Raw genomic sequence first — 19,898 nt, 5'->3', positions numbered from 1 at the left:
CATGTTCCTGTAAAGGACATGATCTCGTTCCTTTTTATGGCTGCATGGTATTCTATACTGTGTATTTACCACGTTTTCTTTATCCAGTCTACCATTGATGGGCATTTAGGTTAATTCCACGTCTTTGCTATTGTGAATAGTGCTGCAATGAACATACACGTGCATGTGACACCTTGATTTTGGCTCAATGAGATGCAGTTCAGGTTTCTGATCTCCAGAACTGTAAGATAACATATTTGTGTTGTTTTAATGCACTCAAGTTTGTAGTAATTTGTTACAGCAATAATGGCAAACTAATACAATTGTGAAAAATGTATGGGGGACTTGGAAGGGAAAAATAAAAGCATTTAATTTGAAAAAAAAGAAAAGAAATATAAATTGCAAATATTTCTCCTAGGTGTGGTGTGGTTTTGGGGTTTTTTTTTTTTTTTGGTTTCCTTATCTTTAAACTTTTTTAATGATGAGAATTTATTTATATTAAGGCAGCCAAATGTATTCATTTTTTTCTTTTAGGATCAGCACTTTTTGAATCTTGTTTAAGAAGATCTTCCCTACTCCAAGCTTAGAAATATATTCTACCATATCTTCTTCTAAAAGTTTTTAAGATTTTTTTTTTACATTTCACTCTTTGGTGCATATGGAAGATATTTTTGTGTATGGGAAGGTAAGAAATGTAATTTGGTTTTATCCATATGGATATCCAATTATCCAACGAATATGAGGTATTCTAGCACTTTGAAATAAATTTTGACTTATGTTAGAGCGAGATCCCCTACACTCACCTGATTTTTTTTTTCCTTCAGGAATGTCTTAGCTATTTATGTCTTCTACCTACATTTTGTAAGATTGTAAAGGTCTACCCAAAAAAATCCTACTGGAATTTTTATTGAAATTGCATTGAGTCTATAGATCTATTTGAATAAAACTGAAATCAGAATAATCTTTCTGATTATTTGGTCTTCTTATCAATAAACACAATCTACCTTCATTTATATAGTTAACATTTTTCAGTAAAGTCTTATATTTTTTGCATACTTACAGCTCTTTGGTTAGATTGAATCCCTTGGTATCTTACAGGTTTTTTTGATATAAAAATGATGTCTTTTTATTATATTTGCTAACTGCTTGTTGCTGTTGCATAGAAATATAATTACATATTATATATTACATATTATATATTATGTATTATATATTATTATTTTTGTATATACTGATAGATTCTTTTGCATTTTCTAGGTAGACAATCATATAATCTGGAAAGAACAGTTTTGTTTCCTCTTTTCCAATCCTTATATGTTTATTTTTCTTATCCTCTTGCATTGGCTAGAATTCTCAGTATAAATATTTTTTTCATCTTTCTGCACTAATCAGCAGTGTGTCTACACTGCTCACTCTTAAATTAACCAGCATTTGAATAAATCTATTTAGCTCTATATAAAATATGATCTGAATGCTTTACACGCCCCTTCCAGGAACTCGTCCCTGACTTTCTTATGTGATATAGATATTTCTGTGTGCCCATAATACTCTGAGCCCACCCCTATTACAAAATGTATCAACCTCAACTGATACGGTTGGCTTACTTATCTAGAAGCTCAAAAGTAGAGACTGCCTTATTTGCACCTAGCCTAATACGATGCCTGGATTTTAGTAGGTACTCAATAAATGTTTGCTTGGTTGAATTAACAAAAAATAATTTACTATAACACAAATAAACATAATTAATTAACTTTTTAAGACATTTACTAACTGATTTAATATGCAAAGTGTAAAGCAATAAGGAAAAGTTTAATTATGTTTTTATTGATATTAATTAGGGAAGTAGAAAAAAATGAAATTTATCTGAAAACTTCAGTCAACAAGAACACAGTTTTCAAATTAAATTGATTCTGTACTGGAGTCTGGCTTAAAATTGATTCAGAATGGTTACTTGCTTTAATGACTACTACCTTGCAATTTGTCCAGAAGCACAACAGCTATTCGATGCTGAGCTTGAATTAGTTCAAGATGCAAATCCATCATGAAACTATTTGAGGCAAGTGGTTTGTAAGTATCTCCATCTACATGGTGGGTACGCTTTGGTCCAACAGAGTTGAAATAAGAAGAAATATGGTTATCAAAACACACAAAAATAGCTGTATACTATTATCACTCAAGTTATCATCATCTTATTTGTAACCATTACATTCTGCTCACTTCTCAGCCCTTTGCAATTAGCTTAAACACTAATAAATATGCCCTTAGAATTCATCAGTGTCCTCTTCATTAACAAATTCAAAGACTCCTCATTCTCCTAGATCTCTTCTGGGAAGACGGAAATATATTTCTGGCCCATAAGAGGTAAGCCACCACAAATCATGCTTTACTTACCTACTTTCAAGGCCAGTCTTCTTCCTAGTTAAGTAAAACTTCAATCTAATTTAAGACTTTTCCATTCTTACCTTGGCATAGCAGTGGTCAATTACTGATGATCCATTTGGCAAAGAAGTTAACATGCAATTCAAATTTATTCCACCGATTGCTCTGTCAAGAAGTTTATAAGCAAAAAGTAACTGTTCCACAGGATTTTTCTAAAATAATTTTATAAACAAAAAAGAAAAAGAAAACTTAAGGGAAAATCAAATGCAACATTTCCAATTTTTGACAATAATTCAAAACCACATAACAGAAATTTAAATAGTCTATCTAACATTAACAATGTTATGTTTCTAACTAAATGCATTTATCTGTGACTAAATGTGGAGTGCTATCAATATGGGTGACAATAATAAATAAATTTCACCATTTTTCCAAATACAAATTAAACCTTTCACAAACATGTATTAATATATATAACTTCCATTTATGGTTTGCATAATTCTGATTGTACCAAATGTACTGGTAAATTTTTAAAACAGAGTTCACATAGTTTGTCACTTTCATATACCTAATTTGAAAAGCATTTTTTAAAACAATTTCAGAATCTCAGACTAGAAATTTAGAGTCCATCAACCCAACAGTCTATATTAGTCTACATAATGATTTTCAAAAACTAAACACTTTTTAATGTAATCATTCTCACAGAGAGACAAATATAGAGAATAATATAAAGAGCAACCAGCTTTGCCCAAACTTTCAAATTTTCCATATTTTTCCATATTTTTAAAGGAAATAAAGCATACAGATATATGCATGTTATATATATATATATTTATATATATATAAAACTATATAACTATATATATAGTTAACTGTCCACAGTGCCACTCCTCTTCTCTGCCCCAGAGGTAGCCACTGTCCTTGAATTTGGTTTTATTATTTTGTGCATGTTTTTAAACTTTTACTACATGTGTATGTATCCTTAACCATATGCAATATCACTTTGCATATTTTTAATTCTCTTTTATAAAACTCTGTAGGCTCCTTTTAAAACTCAACCATATGTTGTTGAAACTTATTCCTGCTGGTATATGTAACTCAATGGGTCAGTCAGGGATTGGTTATGAACACAAAACTACTCTACATATTTCAAGCAAAAGAAGACTTAATACACAGAATTAGAGGTGTTCGTCACCATTGCAAGGCATGAAAGAGCCAAGATCAGGAAAGCTGCCAGTGACAATTTTGCTTCATGCAATTCTCAAGAGTTTGCTCAGAAGCCTCTGTGAACCTAAGAATCTAGGAGGCAGCTGACAACAACCTCAAGCACCTACTACACTGAAGCAGGTGAATTGCAAGAGTTTGCTCAGCATGCCTGGTAAACTCATATCGTCTATTCGCCACTATGGATTAAGAACTATCTCTTCTCTTCTGAATTACAAATTCATGCAAATGCCCCTCATTGGAAGACTAATTTAAAACTGGACAGAAATGAGATGCTGGAAATATAGTTCCAGGTTTCCCCCCTATAATGCGAAGGTAACTATAGAAGGAAATTGCAATGATGCCAAGTTTACTCTAGTACAAGCCTACTCCAGTTCATTCATCCTCACAGCTACAATGAAATGGTGTTACTTGGAGGAATATGTCACAATTTACCCACTCTTCGGCCAACGGACATTTAGGTTACTATTACTAAGGCCAAGCGTGGTGGCTCACGCCTGTAACCCCAGCACTTGGGGAGGCCAAGGCAGGAGGATCACCTGAGGTCAGGAGTTCAAGACCAGCCTGGCCAACACTGTGAAACCGTGTCCCTACCAAAAAATACAAAAATTAGCCGAGCATGATGGTGTGGACCTGTAGTCCCAGCTACTTGGAAGACTGAGGCATGAGAATCACTTGAACCCAGGAGGCGGAGGCTGCAGTGAGCCCTGATCATGCCACTGCACTCCAGCCTGGGTAACAGAGTGAGACCCTGTTTCAAAAAACAACAAAAAAGATTACTATTACTAAATATGCTGCAATGTATTGTACTTGTCTGTGAATAAACACAAAGATGATACTTTCTTTTATTCTTTTTTTTTTTTTTTTTTTTTTTTTTGAGATGTAGTTTCGCTCTTGTTGCCCAGGCTGAAGTGCAATGGTGTGATCTCAGCTCACTGCAACCTCCGCCTCCCAGGTTCAAGCAATTCTCCTGCCTCAGCCTTCCAAGCAGCTGGAATAACGGGCATGCGCCACCGTGCCCAGCTAATTTTGTATTTTTAATAGACACGGGGTTTCTCCATGTTAGTCAGGCTTGTCTCAAACTCCTGACCTCAGGTGATCCACCCGCCTCGGCCTCCAAAAGTGCTGGGATTACAGGTGTGAGCCACCACGCCCAGCCCAAAGTTCATACTTTCTTTACAGTTCTTACACCTTTTCTCTGCTTTCTTTTTTTACCCATCTGTCTAAGACTTCCAGGACATGCTGAACAGAAGAATGACAGATATCTTTATGTGGTTACACTACTATTAAAGGGCTGCTTTTAATCTTTTACCATAGGTATAGCATTTACTCAAGGTCTTTGGATGACACCCTTTATTAGATACAGAGGTTCTTGTATATTCGTAAGAGTTATTTTTTTAAAGGATGGTTGTTTTTAAAGAGGATGGTTGTTGAATATTATCAGATGCTTTTTTTGCATCTCCTTGTCTAAGTGAAGTAGTCACATGTTTTCCTTTCATCAGCTAATGCAATGTATTGCATTATATATTTCTAGTGTTAAATCATCCTGGCATTCCTAGAATATAAACAATTTTGCACTATATATACATACAGACACACACACACACACCCATTCAAGAATCGCAGGCTCAGGACGGTTCTTAAGTAAACCAAGTAGTGTAAATTCAAATTAAAAACCTACTTGAGGGCAGGCCCCAAGGTTATAAATCATTAGCAGGAGGAATTTTCTCCTATTCACTCCTCTTCTCACTACCCAAGTTGAGGTATCTCCTTATACACATAGGCAGAGGTGGGGTTTTTGGGTTTGGGGAGGGTTTTTTGTCTTGTTTTGTTTTGCTATGCAACAGGGTCTCACTCCAGCCTAGAATGGAGTACAGTGGCACGATCTTGCCTCACTGCGGCCTTGATTTCCCGGGCTCAGGCGATCCTCCCACCTCAGCCTCCCAAGAAGCTGGGACTACAGGCACGTGCCATCACACCCAGCTAATTTTTGTATTTTTTTTGCAGAGTCATGGTTTCACCATATTGCTCAGGCTGGTCTCAATCTTCTGGGCTGAAGCGATCCACTCACCTCGGCCTCCCCAAAGGGCTAGGATAAAAGGCGTGAGCCACTACACCCAGGCCAGAGTTTTTTTTCTAGTCTACCTTTTCCTAGGATATAATCTTTTGTAGGTTCTAACTTTACGTACGAGTCTCCTTTCCAACCCCCATCTTTCATGTGCCCAAGCTTCATCTCTTGTCCCTGGATGGTTGTTAAAAATCTAAGCATCTTTGTATAACAACTATGCCCATCAACCTACTGCAGCATCCACTCATAAACTTACCATGCTAGTTTTCAGTTCCCTTTTCTATTTTGGCCCCTGGGATTTACCTAACTTTCTCATGAGCTCTGCAACATGCCTGAGGTTGTTTGTTCAAATCTGTCCAAAATCTCTAAGTGTTTTCTCCCAGGAGGATGTTCAGGTCATCTTGCCATTTTGCTAGAAACAGAAGTCTCTAAAGATATCTTTTTTTTAAATTTTTTTATTTTTTGAGACAGAGTCTCACTTCGTTGCCCAGGCTGGAGTGCAGTGGTGCGTGGCTCACTGCAGCCTCCGCCTCCCAGGTTCAAGCGATTCTCACACATCAGCCTCCCAAGTAGCTGGGACTACAGGCAGGCACCACAACGCCTGGCTAATTTTGTATTTTTAGTAAAGATGGGATCTCGCCATGTTGGCCAGGCTGGTCTCAAACTTCTGATATTAAGTGATCTGCCCACCTCGGCCTCCCAAAGTGCTGGGATTACAGGTGTGAACCGCCGTGCCCAGCCAGGATATCTTTTTAACATCAAAAAATTTCAAAGACCCCACATACTCACATTCTATCATCGTCATCATCACCATCACTACCACCACTATCATCATCTTTATGATCTTTATCATCCTCATCACAGTCAACATTTGACTAAAACATGTCCCAGGTACAAGGCTAAATGCTTTACTAATAATCTTTTAGTTGCCATAGCCCAGTATAAGGTGGATACAAATTAGTTATAATTTTATAACCCATTTGTTGAAGAAAGAAATGCTCTGTGTTCAGTAAAACTTTGAAATAAGTTTTCTTTCATTTAATCACAATAGTGTCTCATACATTTTTTAAATAGTAGCATGTATATATGCAAGTTATATAATTTATCCCACCTACAGAATCTTCTGGGTGAACATATGAATTGTGGATTCTCCTTACAATAAACTGTCATCTTCCCCCCCAACTCCATTCCCCTCTCAGTGAGTCTAAAAACCCTAAGTTGAGATTCAGTGCTTTACATAAGACGTAAGAGAAAAACAGCAGCTATCATGTGTCAGGTACTAGTTTCCACATTATAATATCTCATTTAAACTATATAACAACTCAGTGGAATAGGTACTATTATAATTTTCCAGGTGAGGACACTTAAAAAGACAAAATAATTCATTCAGCATCACACAAATAGTCAATATCAGAGTCTGAACTCAACTACAGGTTTCCACACCAAATGCTGTGCTCTTCGACCATGCCAAAGAAAGTATGTCTACCATATGCCCAGTACAGCTGAGCAGATTGTGTATTGCATAACTTTAGGGGGTAAAATTCACACTGTTGTCATCACAGACTTCTCTGTATTTATTTTGACGATTTCCAAGCAGATGGTAATAAATCATCTTTAACAGAGGGTACATTTTTCTTATTTAAATAAATAACAGTTCATAAATGGTCTCTTGTTTCTTTGTTGTGGGAAAATTGCCACCTTAAAAGAAATCCATTTGATATAGTGGTTTTAATTGCCAGAAAATTTCTCTCTCAAGGCAAAATCTAGCACTTTGTACCTATGAGTAGGATTTCTACATCTACCCTACTCTGCCTCAGAGAATCAGTGCTAGCCCAAAAGCCAGTGATTCTCAAACTCTAATGTCCTTAAAAATCTACCAGGGAGGCCGCGCGCAGTAGCTCACACCTGTAATCCCAGCACTTTGGGAGGCTGAGGTGGGCGGATCACAAGGTCAGGAGATCGAGCCCATCCTGGCTAACATGGTGAAACCCCATCTCCACTAAAAATACAAAAAATTAGCCGGGTGTGCTGGCACATGCCTGTAGTCCCAGCTACTCAGGAGGCTGAGGCAGGAGACTGGCTTGAACCTAGGAGGCAGAGGTTGCAGTGAGCCAAGATCGCATCACTGCACTCCAGCCTGGGCAAGAGAGCAAGACCCATCTCAAAAAAAAAAAAAAAAAAAAAATCTACCGGAGGAACTTTTAAGAATCTCACACCTGAAGTTGTGATTGCATATGTCTGGAGTGAGAAATAGGAAGCTGCATATTTAGCAGACACTGTAAGTAATCCCTGGGAAAAACATTGGCAGACAGCTATTATGCCACCTCAATCTCTTATGCATGTCAGTCTCTGTTCTCAATTTAAGATTTCTCAAATCTAGCTCTCTTCAGAAGACACAAGACAGCATAAAGCACTCAGTTTGCATCCCCTGAAACTTAGCATTAGAAGAGGAACATGCATTTGAGAAAGTAAATTCAGAACGACCCCACAGTCCTCCTGTACATTCATGATGGCATTTGATTGGTACCATTTCTTAGGACTTTATCTATTATACCAAGTATGGAAGAGAATAGATAAAATAACACTTTTAAAATTAGCACTTGTTCTTATATTTCAGAGGGCTCCCAAATATAAATGTGAAGGGGGGGTGGCATGTTATTAAAAACCAAGTAAAGTCATTTATATATATGCATTATATAAATATCTTTTATACAAATATCTTGAAGACATTATCATTTAGGATAGGAGTTCCTCCTAGGTAGGGGAAAGGCAAGGTGATCAACAGAGGTTAGCAGAGGAGGTGAGTTTTATCTATACTAGGAATATTTTGTTTCTTAAGCTAGCATATGAGGAAATGGTAAATTATAATGGGGGTTCATTACAATATTATTCATAAAAGGCAGAAAAATGTCCCTATAGTTCTCAATATGTAAAGCCATATAATCCTCAAATTTTAAATATTCAAAATTATTTCTACAATTAACCATTATGCATTTACAAATTTAATATTATTTGAAAATAAAAATTCATGTTTCACCTAAATTTTCTAAATATGTAGTAATACCTGTAATATTGGAAGAATTTCTGTGATTCCTTTTGGAGCTCCAGGGAATTTGTTAGTCCCTTCTCTTAAAGGTACGTCTGGAAAAGAAAGGAAGGAGAAAGGGAATGAAGGATGGAGGGGAAAGGAGAAGAAGAGATGGAAAAAAAGGAAAAGTAGGAAGAGGAAGAGGACAGGGCAAGGGCAAGGAGGAAACGAAAGAAGAAGGAAGGACCAGAGGAATAAAAAGGAGGAAAGAGAAAAATGGAAATACAGCAGTGAATCATAATCGTAAACAACTTTATGTTAAATTAATTACTTTTTAATTACCGATAATCTCAGAAATGATTCAACACTAGAATTTGACTAAGCACCAAATTATTTCTTTCATGTAATTAAATTTTTTCTTCTGTAAGGTAATTTAAAAAAATCTTGTAACAAACCAAATCAAATATTTATCAACAAGTCAATATCATCTTTCTCTATATTCTATAAGGTCCATTTAAAATCTTTCAGAGGCCAGGTGCAGTGGCTTACACCTGTAATCCCAGCACTTTGGGAGGCTGAGGCAAGTAGATCACCTGAGGTCAGGAGTTCGAGACCAGCCTGGCCAACATGATGAAACCCCACCTCTACTAAAAATACAAAAATTAGCTAGGCGTGGTGGCATGTGCCTGTAATCCCAGCTACTGGGGGGTGCTGAGGCAGGAGAATTGCTTGAACCTGGGAGGCAGAGGTTGCAGTGAGCGAAGATCATGCCACTGCACTCCAGCCTGGGCAACAGAGCAAGACTTCATCTCAAAAATTAAATAAATAAATATAAAAGCTTTCAGAAAATAACAGCATAGAAACCCTATCAATTTGGACAAATATCAGAGAACACTTGTACTTTATGTTTTATGTGGCAACAAGGTGTTAAGAATAACATTCTTAGAAGTTATAAGAATTTATATATCTAAATGGGGACAACCCCTCATTACATAAATATAGAAGTTTTCAAATTTATAAATGGACTATGCTCCAATATTGATTAGCTCTTCAGAAATGAAACATTTTAACAAAGAATCAATAACTTAAATTTTACTTAGCCCATTTATAATGATATAAAACAATAATGTCCCCCACAGTAACTAGTAAATAAAACAATAACATTAAGTAAGAAATAGACTTTTTTTTTTTTGAGATGGAGTGTCACTCTGTTGACCAGGCTAGAGTGCAGTGGTGCAATCTCGGCTCACTGTAACCTCTGTCTCCCAGGTTCAGGTGATTCTCCTGCCTCAGCCTCCTGAGTAGCTGGGACTACTGGAACATGCCACCACGCTTGGCTAATTTTTGTATTTTTAGTAGAGGCAGGGTTTCACCATGTTGGCCATGCTGGTCTTGAATTCCTGACCTAATGTGATCCACCTGGCTCGGCATACCAAAGTGCTGGGATTACAGGCATGAGCCACTGCACCTGGCCAGAAATAGACGTTTTTAAAAAGTAATCAGTAATGGATAATGTAGAAAAATTATCTTGGCTAAAGAAAAGCTGGAAACTATATATTTTTAAATCTTCAAGCTAAGAAGACAGTGGAAAAAATAAATAAATAAATACATGGCCAGGATCTTGGGAAGGAAGTGTAAAGAAAAAAACAAACTATTTTTCCCTGCTCTCATGCCACAACAATCAACACAGATTTCTGTGACCAAGTGTGGAGTGGGGGGTCCCCACATACCAAACATGAAATCAATTCTGCAGGGGACACCAGCTGGGTATTCTCCAACCCTGTTCACTTCCAACACTACCTTGCAGATAGAGTCAGATCACACAGATTGAGGACTCAGTCCCATAAGACTGCTGTTTCCCCCACTCTGCTCCCTGCTTCCAATGCTGACCATAATCCCCAGCTTGTTTTACCTGTGCTTCTGACCAACTGGCTACAAACTAACTTTCCCGTGAGCCCCTCCCTGGGTCTGATTAATTTGCAAGGGTGGCTCACAGAATTCAGGGAAACAGTTATGTTTATCATTTTATCATAAAGGCTATTACAAAGGATACAGATAAAGAGATACATAGCATAAGGTACAAAGGAAAGGGCATGGTGCTTCCATGCCCTCCCAGGACCACCAGCCTCCAGGAACCTCCAAGTGCTCAGCTATCCAGAAGTTCTCTGTACCATGTCCTCATGGACCTTTTATGGAGACTTCATTAGATATGCATAATTGATGGATGGATGGATGTACAGCTATGCAGAAATGTGATTGGACAAAAAGGGTATGATCTAATACCCTTTAGGAACCCATTGCTATGATTTGAATATTTGTCTCCTCCAAACTCATGTTGAAATTTAATCCTCAATGTGGCAGTATTGAGAGATGGATCCCATAAGAGATGACTGGGTCACGGAGGCTCTCCTCACACGAATAGGTTAACTCATTCATAGACTAATGGATTAACAGGTTAATGGATTGAGGAGTTATCATGGGAGTGGGACTGGTGACTTTATTTTTTTTTTTTTTGGAAATATACTGTTTGTTTTTTAAAAAATAACTTACACTCACTCATATTTTACTTACTGGTCCTGTTTTATGTCAGTTCAGAATTTTGTATCTTTTTTTATTTATTATACTTTAAGTTCTGGGGTACATATGCAGAACGTGCAGGTTTGTTACATAGGTATACATGTGCATGGTGGTTTGCTGCACCCATCAACCCATTATCTGTATCAGGTAGTTCTCCTAATGCTATCCTTCCCCTAGCTCCCCACCCCATGACTGGACTGGTGACTTTATAAGAAGAGGAAGAGGTCAGGTGCAGTGGCTCATACCTGTAATCTCAGCACTTTGGGAGGCCGAGACGGGTGGATCACCTGAGGTCAGGAGTTCAAGACCAGCCTGGCCAACATGGTGAAACCCTGTCTCTACTAAAAATACAAAAAAATAGCTGGATGTGGTGGCTTGTGCCTGTAATCCCAGCTACTCAGGAGGCTGAGGCAAGAGAATCACTTGAACCCAGGAGGTGGAGGCTGCAGTGAGCCAAGATCGTGCCACTGCACTCCAGCCTGGGTGAAAGAGCAAGACTCTCTCAAAGGGAAAAAAAAAAGAAAAGGAAGAGATACCTGAGGTAGCTTCCTCAGCCCCCTATCACTGATGCTCTGCGCCACCTCAGACACTGCAGAAAGTCTCCGTGAGTAAGAAAGCCCTCACCAGATGCAGCCCCTAGACTTTGCACTTCTCAGCCTCCACAACTGTAAGAAATAAGGTCCTTTTCTTTATAAATTACTCAGTTTCAGGTATTCTGTTATAAGTAACAGAAAATGGACTAAGACACCCAGCAAGGCCTGTCTGTTCAGATTCTTCTTGGCCTCTCTGGGCCACATTCCTTCCTCCTGGGTATGGGGCAGGACCCCTTCTGAAATGAGTCTTATGTCCTACAATCAGACAAGGTAGGTCAAAGAATTTCTTTATGATTAGCTCAAAGACAGAGAGGCAGGAGAAGATTAGAGTATATTTTCAGTTTCTATGGCCATCCTTGGAGAGAAAAAGGAGCAGGTGAAAGGAGGAAAGTAGAAAGTCAGAGAGAGAGAGAGAGATATTCTGTTTTCTGAGGTCTGCTTCTGAGCCCTAAAGTGCCCCAACATTATAACAAAAGACTCTTTCACTTTTATCGCTCCAAAGCTGTTCTGAAGCTACTTCATGAACCAAGGACAAAAAGCCACTCTTTAACAAAAGGTATGCTTATTGTTTTAGTCACTTAGGAAATAAGAACTATGGGAGTCATGAGCCAGGAACTGCGGACAACAACAATTATTTTTATATATATATATATAAAACATACAAAATATACATGTTCATTGATGGTTTATGTTATTGGGAAGGTTTCCAGTCAACAGCAGGCTATTAAAGTTAAGTTTTGGAGAAGCCAAAACATGGATTTAGGATGGGTGCCCCTAACCCTCATATTGTTCAAGGGTCAACTGCATATATATCATATATCATAGTATCACAGAGTCACATCTGAATATTGGAAAGGGAGGCCAGAGAGCATAGAACACATTAAAGCTACTTTTCCCACTGGGGCTTATATCAATTCTGGAGAGAGAAGCTGAGAAACTGAGTGATACCTCTGATAGCCTTGAGAGAAAAGCAACAGGGATTGGGATCCAGGGCCCACCAAGGAAGAGAAGCAAAAGAGACTGCATCCTAGAAATTAGGGTGAACTGAAAATAGATCTTCAAGGAGAAAGCATTTCAGCTTCAAAATATCTTAATCCCTTAAACTGGAATAATGGGATCCTAGAGTATTAGTGCCTTTCATGCATCTAGTAAAAGCAAGCATAAATCTTCCCTAGAAAAAGAAAACATCATCCAAAGCCTCAATTATTTCTACAAAATACCTAGCAATAATAATGTCCATTACACACTCAAAAATAACCAGACTAGCCAAACAGGTGATGAGGTAAGTTCTTCATTGAAGACTTCAGTATAATAAATGCAAAAGGAATGAGAGAAGTTAGGAGTCCCTCCTGGCTTCTTACCCCCAGTCTCCTAGCAGCCCTTCACCAATGACAGATAAAAGCCGTAGAAATACAACTTCATTGTACTTGTTCTGTATGGGATCCTAGAGGTCCCTCATGGGAACAGGCCCTGAACTCACAACAGCAGCCTTCTCATTAACTTACCATGCATTACATGGGGCTTCCTTTCCTTTGCTGTCTCACTTCTCCACTGTGCTTCCCTGGATAAGGTCCCAAATAAACTACTTCACTCAAATCTTTGTCTCAGAATCTGCTTCTGGGGAACCAACCTAGACCTGAACTCACAGATAAATCTTTATAGCACAAAAAGTGGGATAACTAGGCATTGTGTGCCTCCTGATTCAATGCAAGGAAGTAAATAGCACTACCTATGAAGTACTGTTGCTGAAAAATAAGACAATTGGCAAGAATTCTTCTTAACAAAGTATCAGCAGAATCTAAGTAAGCATCCAGATCTAACTACCGGGTGAGAAGCAAGTTAATCAACATCACATGGAGGGAAATGGCCAAATCCAGAATGTGGAAAATCCCACAGGATAATGACTCAGTTTCTTCAAAAGATAAATATCTTGAAAGGGGAGTATGAAGGACAGAAACCATTAGAGATTAGAGAGATTTAAGAGACATGTCAAGAAAATACAATGTGTCGGCCTTGTTTGGATTCTGATTGGAACAAACCAACTTTAAAAGGTATTTTTTAATACAATCAGGGACATCGGAATTATTCCCCATTTTGTAAGATATAATAATAATGGCACTGTGGTTTTATGTTTTTAAAAATCCTTATCTGTTAGATAAATAGTTAGATATACACACATACACATGGTGGGGTGGTATTTGCTGGAAAAATTACATGTCTGTTTTAAAATACTCAGAGGGGGGAAATGTTGCAGGGAGAGATGAAATAAGATTGAAAAGATTTGATAATTATTGGTGCTGGATGATGCATACATGGTGATTTATTTTTTCTCTCCACTTTATATTTAAAGTTCTGCATAACAAAAGTTTTTAAAAGGAAAAAAAGCATTTTAAGCCAGGACATTTCAGAAACATAACCTGAGGCCAATGAATGTGTTCGATGGCCAGAGACTTTTAACTGATGGTTGTCAAACTTTGATCTATATCAAATTCACCTGGGAAGCTAATAAAGACTAAAAAGGTCCAGGCTAGCTGAAGTAGGACAGAGCTTGGGCCTTGCGTTTTTAACAAGCTTTCAGGTGATATTGATAACAATCAAAATTTGAGAACCATGGCTCTAAAACTCCATCTGCAAGGCCACACTCAACAGCGGAGGACAGGCAGAGTCAGATTCGTGAATCTCCAAGTAAACAGTAACTTTATTACCAAGTCCTCCAGATGTCATACATGCTCTATAAGTGGGGTGAAACAGCAAAGTAAACACCCTCCATGGACTCCTCCACATTATTCTGTACCCCATGAAATATGGTACAGGGCTGCAACCAGAGGCAGAACAAAGAACAAGGAGGTCAGAGCAGAAGGCCTTCCTTTGAGAGAAGATATCTCCTGAATGGAGAAGAGAAAGGGGTTGAGACAGGAAGAATGGGGACTGGTGGGGTGGAGGGCTAGGAAATGAAATCAAAAAGAGGAAGACAATAAGGATAAGAAGAAAAAGAGAAAGGGGAGGAGAAACAATAAATGAAGAAAGAATTTTAAAAGGAAGGAATTAGAAGAAAGAAAATAGAAAAGGAGATAGAAAGTAGAATGACACTGATCCATTCAACACGTACTTGATCTCCTGCACTGTGTCAGATGATGTGGTGGGTGCCAAGAATATGACAGTGTCCAAAATATAGTCTTCCTTCAAGCATTCACTCACGGGAAATGGAAGGGGAGGAAAAACAAAGGAAGATAAAAGAGAGGAAAGGTGGCTGGGTGCGGTGGCTCACATCTGTAATCTCAGCCCTTTGAGAGGCGAGGGCAGGCAGATCACTTGAGCTCAGAAGTTTGAAAGCAGTGTGGTCAACATGGTGAAACCCTGTCTCTACTAAAAATACAAAAATTAGCCAGGCATGGTGGCCAGCACCTGTAATCCCAGCTACTCAGGAGGCTGAGGCGGGAGAATCGCTTGAACCTGGGAGATGGAAGTTGCAGTGAGCTGAGATTGTGCCACTGCACTCCAGCCTGGGCAACAGAGCAAAACTCCACCTCAAAAAAAAAAAAAAAAAGGGAGAGAAAGGGAAAAAAGAAAGAAAGAGAAGGGAGTAAAGGGGAGTAGGCAGTAATTAGGAACAGAGAAAAGGAATATGAGAAGACAAAAAGGGTTTTGTCCTTCACTGAATCAGAAAGCATGAAACCTTAACATCCACTTGATGAAACTATCTTATTATCTATCTCTAATTATAAATCCTCAATGAAGCATAATATTGAAGTGCCTGGTTTCCATTAGTAGGACTTATCCTGTATTTGATATCATACCTATATATTTGTATTTATATATGTACATAATTTTTCAGCCAACATTTTACCTAGAGATTGTTTAAATTTTCTTCCTGGGCTTCCTAAAGATTCCAATATTTCACTTAACCGTAATGTGACTTCTGCCACTACCACAATGTCAATGTCTTCCATTTTATAGCAGTGAATTACTTCATTTATCTGCCACAGAAGATAAATCCACTAAAAAGAGAAAATACACAGCAAAATCAATTAAAAGTACATGAAACTGTAGAAACAGTCACATTTTTCAAAACTTACACTTCCTTGAAACAACCATCTTCTAATCATATGGAAATGTTACATAGGTACCCCTCCTTATTAATGCCTTAATTAGAAATAATATAAGACTCAGTAATCCTTTTAAAATGATATTTAGTAATCAATCTGTTTATATAAATTCATAAAGTAGATTCATTTAAGTTTAGTCTGCACATCTATAGCCATTATGGCAAATTTATGATCGGTTATTTGTACATATCAGTGAATAGTATCTGTATCCTCAAAGTTCTCACTGTCCCTTCGAAGCAGCTATTATGATTACTATCAATATCCTCCTTATGAGTGGGGAAGCAGGTGTTTCAGGCTCCATATCAGGTGCCTTAGATTGTCTTTCATGGCCGGGCACAGTGGCTCACGCCTATAATCCCAGCACTTTGAGAGGCTGAGGCGGGTGGATCACTTGAGGTCAGGAGTTCGAGACTAGCCTAGCCAATATGGTGAAATCCCAGTCTCTATTAAAAATACAAAAAATAGCCAGCATATTGGTGCACACCTGTAATCCCAGCTACTCTGAAGGCTGAGGCAGGAGAATCGCTTGAACCCGGGAGGTGGAGATTGCAGTGGGCCAGGATCGTGCCTCTGCACTCCAGCCTGGGCAAAAAGCGAGTCTCCATCTCAAAAAAAGAAGAGAAAGAAAAATTGTCTTTCATGCCTGTATCCCCAAAGCTTAGCACATAAAACCAACTATCACATTTTGGGACCTGAGATTATAAAATGGTATTTATGTACTCATATTATTACTTAACAGAATACATGATAAAAATCACACCTATGCATACTAATGTAGCTAATCTTATGCAGCTTCCAAATTACCAAAGCTACAATATTTGTTATTATTAAATTTTTTCTCCTAAATTGCCAGGTTATAATATTCAAATGCTCACCCTTCTCCCTCCTATAAAGTAGCTCTTTTAAATGGTCTAAATATATTATTGCATGGGGGAGAAAACCTGACACTCTTACTTCTCTGTATTCTCTATTATTAATCTTCTTTTTGAATTGATCCAAGCTCATATGACCTCAGATACACTATATTTATTTTTTATTTTTATTTATTTTTTTTTGAGACAGAGTTTCACTCTGTTGCCCAGGCTAGACTGCAGTTGTGTGATCTTGGCTCACTGCAACCTCCACCTCCTGGGTTCAAGCAATCCTCCTGCCTCAGCCTCCTGAGTAGCTGGGACTGCAGGCACACACCACCATGTCTGGCTAATTTTTGTATTTTTAGTAGAGATGGGGTTTCACCATGTTGACCAGGCTGGTCTCAAACTCCTGACCTCGGGTGATCCACCTGTCTCGGCCTCCCAAAGTTCTGGGATTACAGGTGTGAGCCCCTGTGCCTGGCCCATACTATATTTATTATCCACTTAAAAGCTTGAGGCCAGGCACAGGGGCTCACATTTGTAATCCCAGCACTTTGGGAGACCAAAGCAGGTAGATCACGAGGTCAGGAGTTCGAGACCAGCCTGACCAAGATGGTGAAACCCTATCTCTAGTAAAAACACAAAAATTAGCCGGCCATGGTGGTGGACGCCCGTAATCACAGCTACTCCAGAAGCTGAGGCAGGAGAATCGCTTGAACCCGGCAGGCAGAGGTTGCAGTTAGTCAATGCACTCCAGCCTGGGTGACAGAGCAAGACTCCATCTCAAAAAAAAAAAAAAAAAAAAAAAAAAAACCTGAAAAGGCCGGGCATGGTGGCTCATGCCTATGATAATCCAAACACTTTGGGAGGCTGAGATGAGCAGATTGCTTGAACCTGGGAGTTTGTGACCAGCTTGGGCAACATGGTAAAACCCCATCTCTGCAAAAAATAAAACAAAATTGCTGGTCATGGTGGTGTATGCCTGTAGTCCCAGCTACTAGGGAGGCTGAGCTGTGGAGGATCACTTGAGCCCAGGAGGCAGAGGCTGCAGTGAGCCAAGATCACGGCACCATACTACTCCAGCCTCCAGGACAGAGCGAGACTCTGCCAAAAAAAAAAAAAAAAAAAAACCTGAAAAGGCCTGAAACACCTCTTCGCCCCTCACGACAAACAAAATTAGAACAGGAGTGCAGGGAACACACATTAAAAGAAAGGGTCACTCAGCACTAGAAAGAATATCTTCTTTACATATGTATATATGCAAATGAAAGTCATTAACCAGGTGAAAAATTGGAAAAATTTAGATTTGAAATGTGTATGGCAACTTGAATAAGCAACAGCAAAAAAACATGTGAAAGGGAATGCAAAAGGAATACTTTGTTAGTAGTGATTTTCTGGGTGAATTTTGCATAGTCATTTCTGGATATATTAAGCTGCTGAATTCCTAATTTGCATTTCTGCCATAGGAACATTATCATGTCCACAACAATTTCTTTATCAGGTTGAACATCCTAAAAACAAAAGTGAGAAAGTAAATGAGTAGGAATAATAAAATACATGTATATAACATTTACTGTGTGCTGAGAAACACTCTAAGAGCTTTACAAATACTAACATGTTGAATCTTCATAATGACCCTATGAGAGGAGTCCTAGTATGATCTCCCCATTTTACAGAGGAGCAAACTGAAACACAAGGAGATTAAGTGACTTTCCCCAACATGAAATGACTAAAGAGTGGCAGATGGGAGGGATTCAAACCCAAGTAGTCTAGCTCCAGAGTTCTCACTCTTTTTTTTTTTTTTTTTTTTTTTTTTGAAACAGGGCCTCACTCTGTCACTCAGGCTGGAGTGCAGTGGCAAGATCTCGGCTCACAATCTCACCTCCACATCCCAGCAGGTTCAAGCGATTCTCGTGCCTCAGCTTCCCAAGTAGCTAGGAATACAGGTGCACACCACCACACCCAGCTCATTTTTGTATTTTTAGTAGATACGGGGTTTCACCATGTTGGCCAGGCTGGTCTCGAACTCCTGGCCTCAAGTGATCCACCCGCTGTGCCATCCCAAAGTGCTGGGATTACAGTGTGAGCCACTGTGACCCACCTAGATTCATCACTCTTAATGAACGCTCTATGCTCTTCTGCCTCTCTAAAAAGAAAATTCCCAAACATTTTTAGGCGAGTTTGCAAACCAATTACTCCCACCCAACTGTGAAATTTACATATACTTTTCTCTTTTTAAAATTCTTGCATTAAAATAATAAGGAATTGGACATGCGCAGTGGCTCAGACCTATAATTCCAGCAGTTTGGGAGGCCAAGGCAGGTGGATCACCTGAGGTCAGGAGTTCAAGACCAGCCTGGCAAACATGGCGAAACCCTATCTCTACTAAAAATACAAAAAGTAGCTGGGCATGGTGTCATGTGCCTGTAGTCCCAGCTACTTGGGAGGCTGAGGCACAAGAATCACTTGAACCCGGGAGGCAGAGGTTGTGGTGAGCCAAAATTGCACCACTGTACTCCAGCTTGGCGACAGAGCAAGACTCTGTCTCAAAAATAATAATAATAAGGAATTGGAGCAGGGGGAGATGAACTAGTAACTAGAGAAGCAATGGGGAGCTGGGAAAGTGTAGAGACAAGAAGGAAAGGGAAAAGCTGAACAGAACCTCACACTGGGTGTCAATTGATGAGCCAGAATGAGTATGTTTTCTCTCATCCAAGCTACTTGCCTCTTTGCAAAAGAAAATTATTATTCATTATAGCTAAACTAGAAAAATAACAAGTTTATGATTAAAATATACCAAACCTGGAGCTCTCTGAGGCTGCTCTAAGACCTAATTTGCATAGGTAGCACCTTCCTGCAATGTTTGGGAATACGACAGATATCAATAAATGTTTATTGAATTGAATTAAATTGAATTGAATTGAATTGAATTGAACTAAGACATATATCATTTTAGCAAAACAGATAAATGAAGGCCAGGCATAGTGGCTCACACACCTGTAATCCCAGCATGTTGGGAGGCTGAGGTGGGCGGATCACCTGAGGTCAGGATTTCGAGACCAGCCTGTCCAACATGGGGAAACCGGTCTC

The 19,898-nt window shown here is 38.8% G+C and overlaps 1 protein-coding gene across 1 annotated transcript in view; it reads right to left on the bottom strand.

The window, feature by feature from the left end:
* CFAP54 (cilia and flagella associated protein 54) overlaps positions 1 to 19,898 on the bottom strand; it is a 379,132-nt gene that overhangs the window by 310,572 nt on the left and 48,662 nt on the right. Inside the window, exons 13-17 of the mRNA XM_054442311.1 lie at positions 18,185 to 18,319; positions 15,696 to 15,846; positions 8,715 to 8,791; positions 2,442 to 2,570; positions 1,950 to 2,076 (exon numbers count right to left, since the gene is read on the bottom strand). Coding sequence (XP_054298286.1) covers positions 1,950 to 2,076; positions 2,442 to 2,570; positions 8,715 to 8,791; positions 15,696 to 15,846; positions 18,185 to 18,319 — 619 coding nt within the window. The remainder of the gene's footprint in view (positions 1 to 1,949; positions 2,077 to 2,441; positions 2,571 to 8,714; positions 8,792 to 15,695; positions 15,847 to 18,184; positions 18,320 to 19,898) is intronic.

The sequence above is a fragment of the Pongo pygmaeus genome, chromosome 10, assembly GCF_028885625.2.
Source record: "Pongo pygmaeus isolate AG05252 chromosome 10, NHGRI_mPonPyg2-v2.0_pri, whole genome shotgun sequence".
In the NCBI taxonomy this organism is placed as follows: domain Eukaryota; kingdom Metazoa; phylum Chordata; class Mammalia; order Primates; family Hominidae; genus Pongo; species Pongo pygmaeus.
The sequence above is the reverse complement of the archived record's forward strand: the minus strand, read 5'-3'. Positions and strand labels throughout refer to the sequence as shown.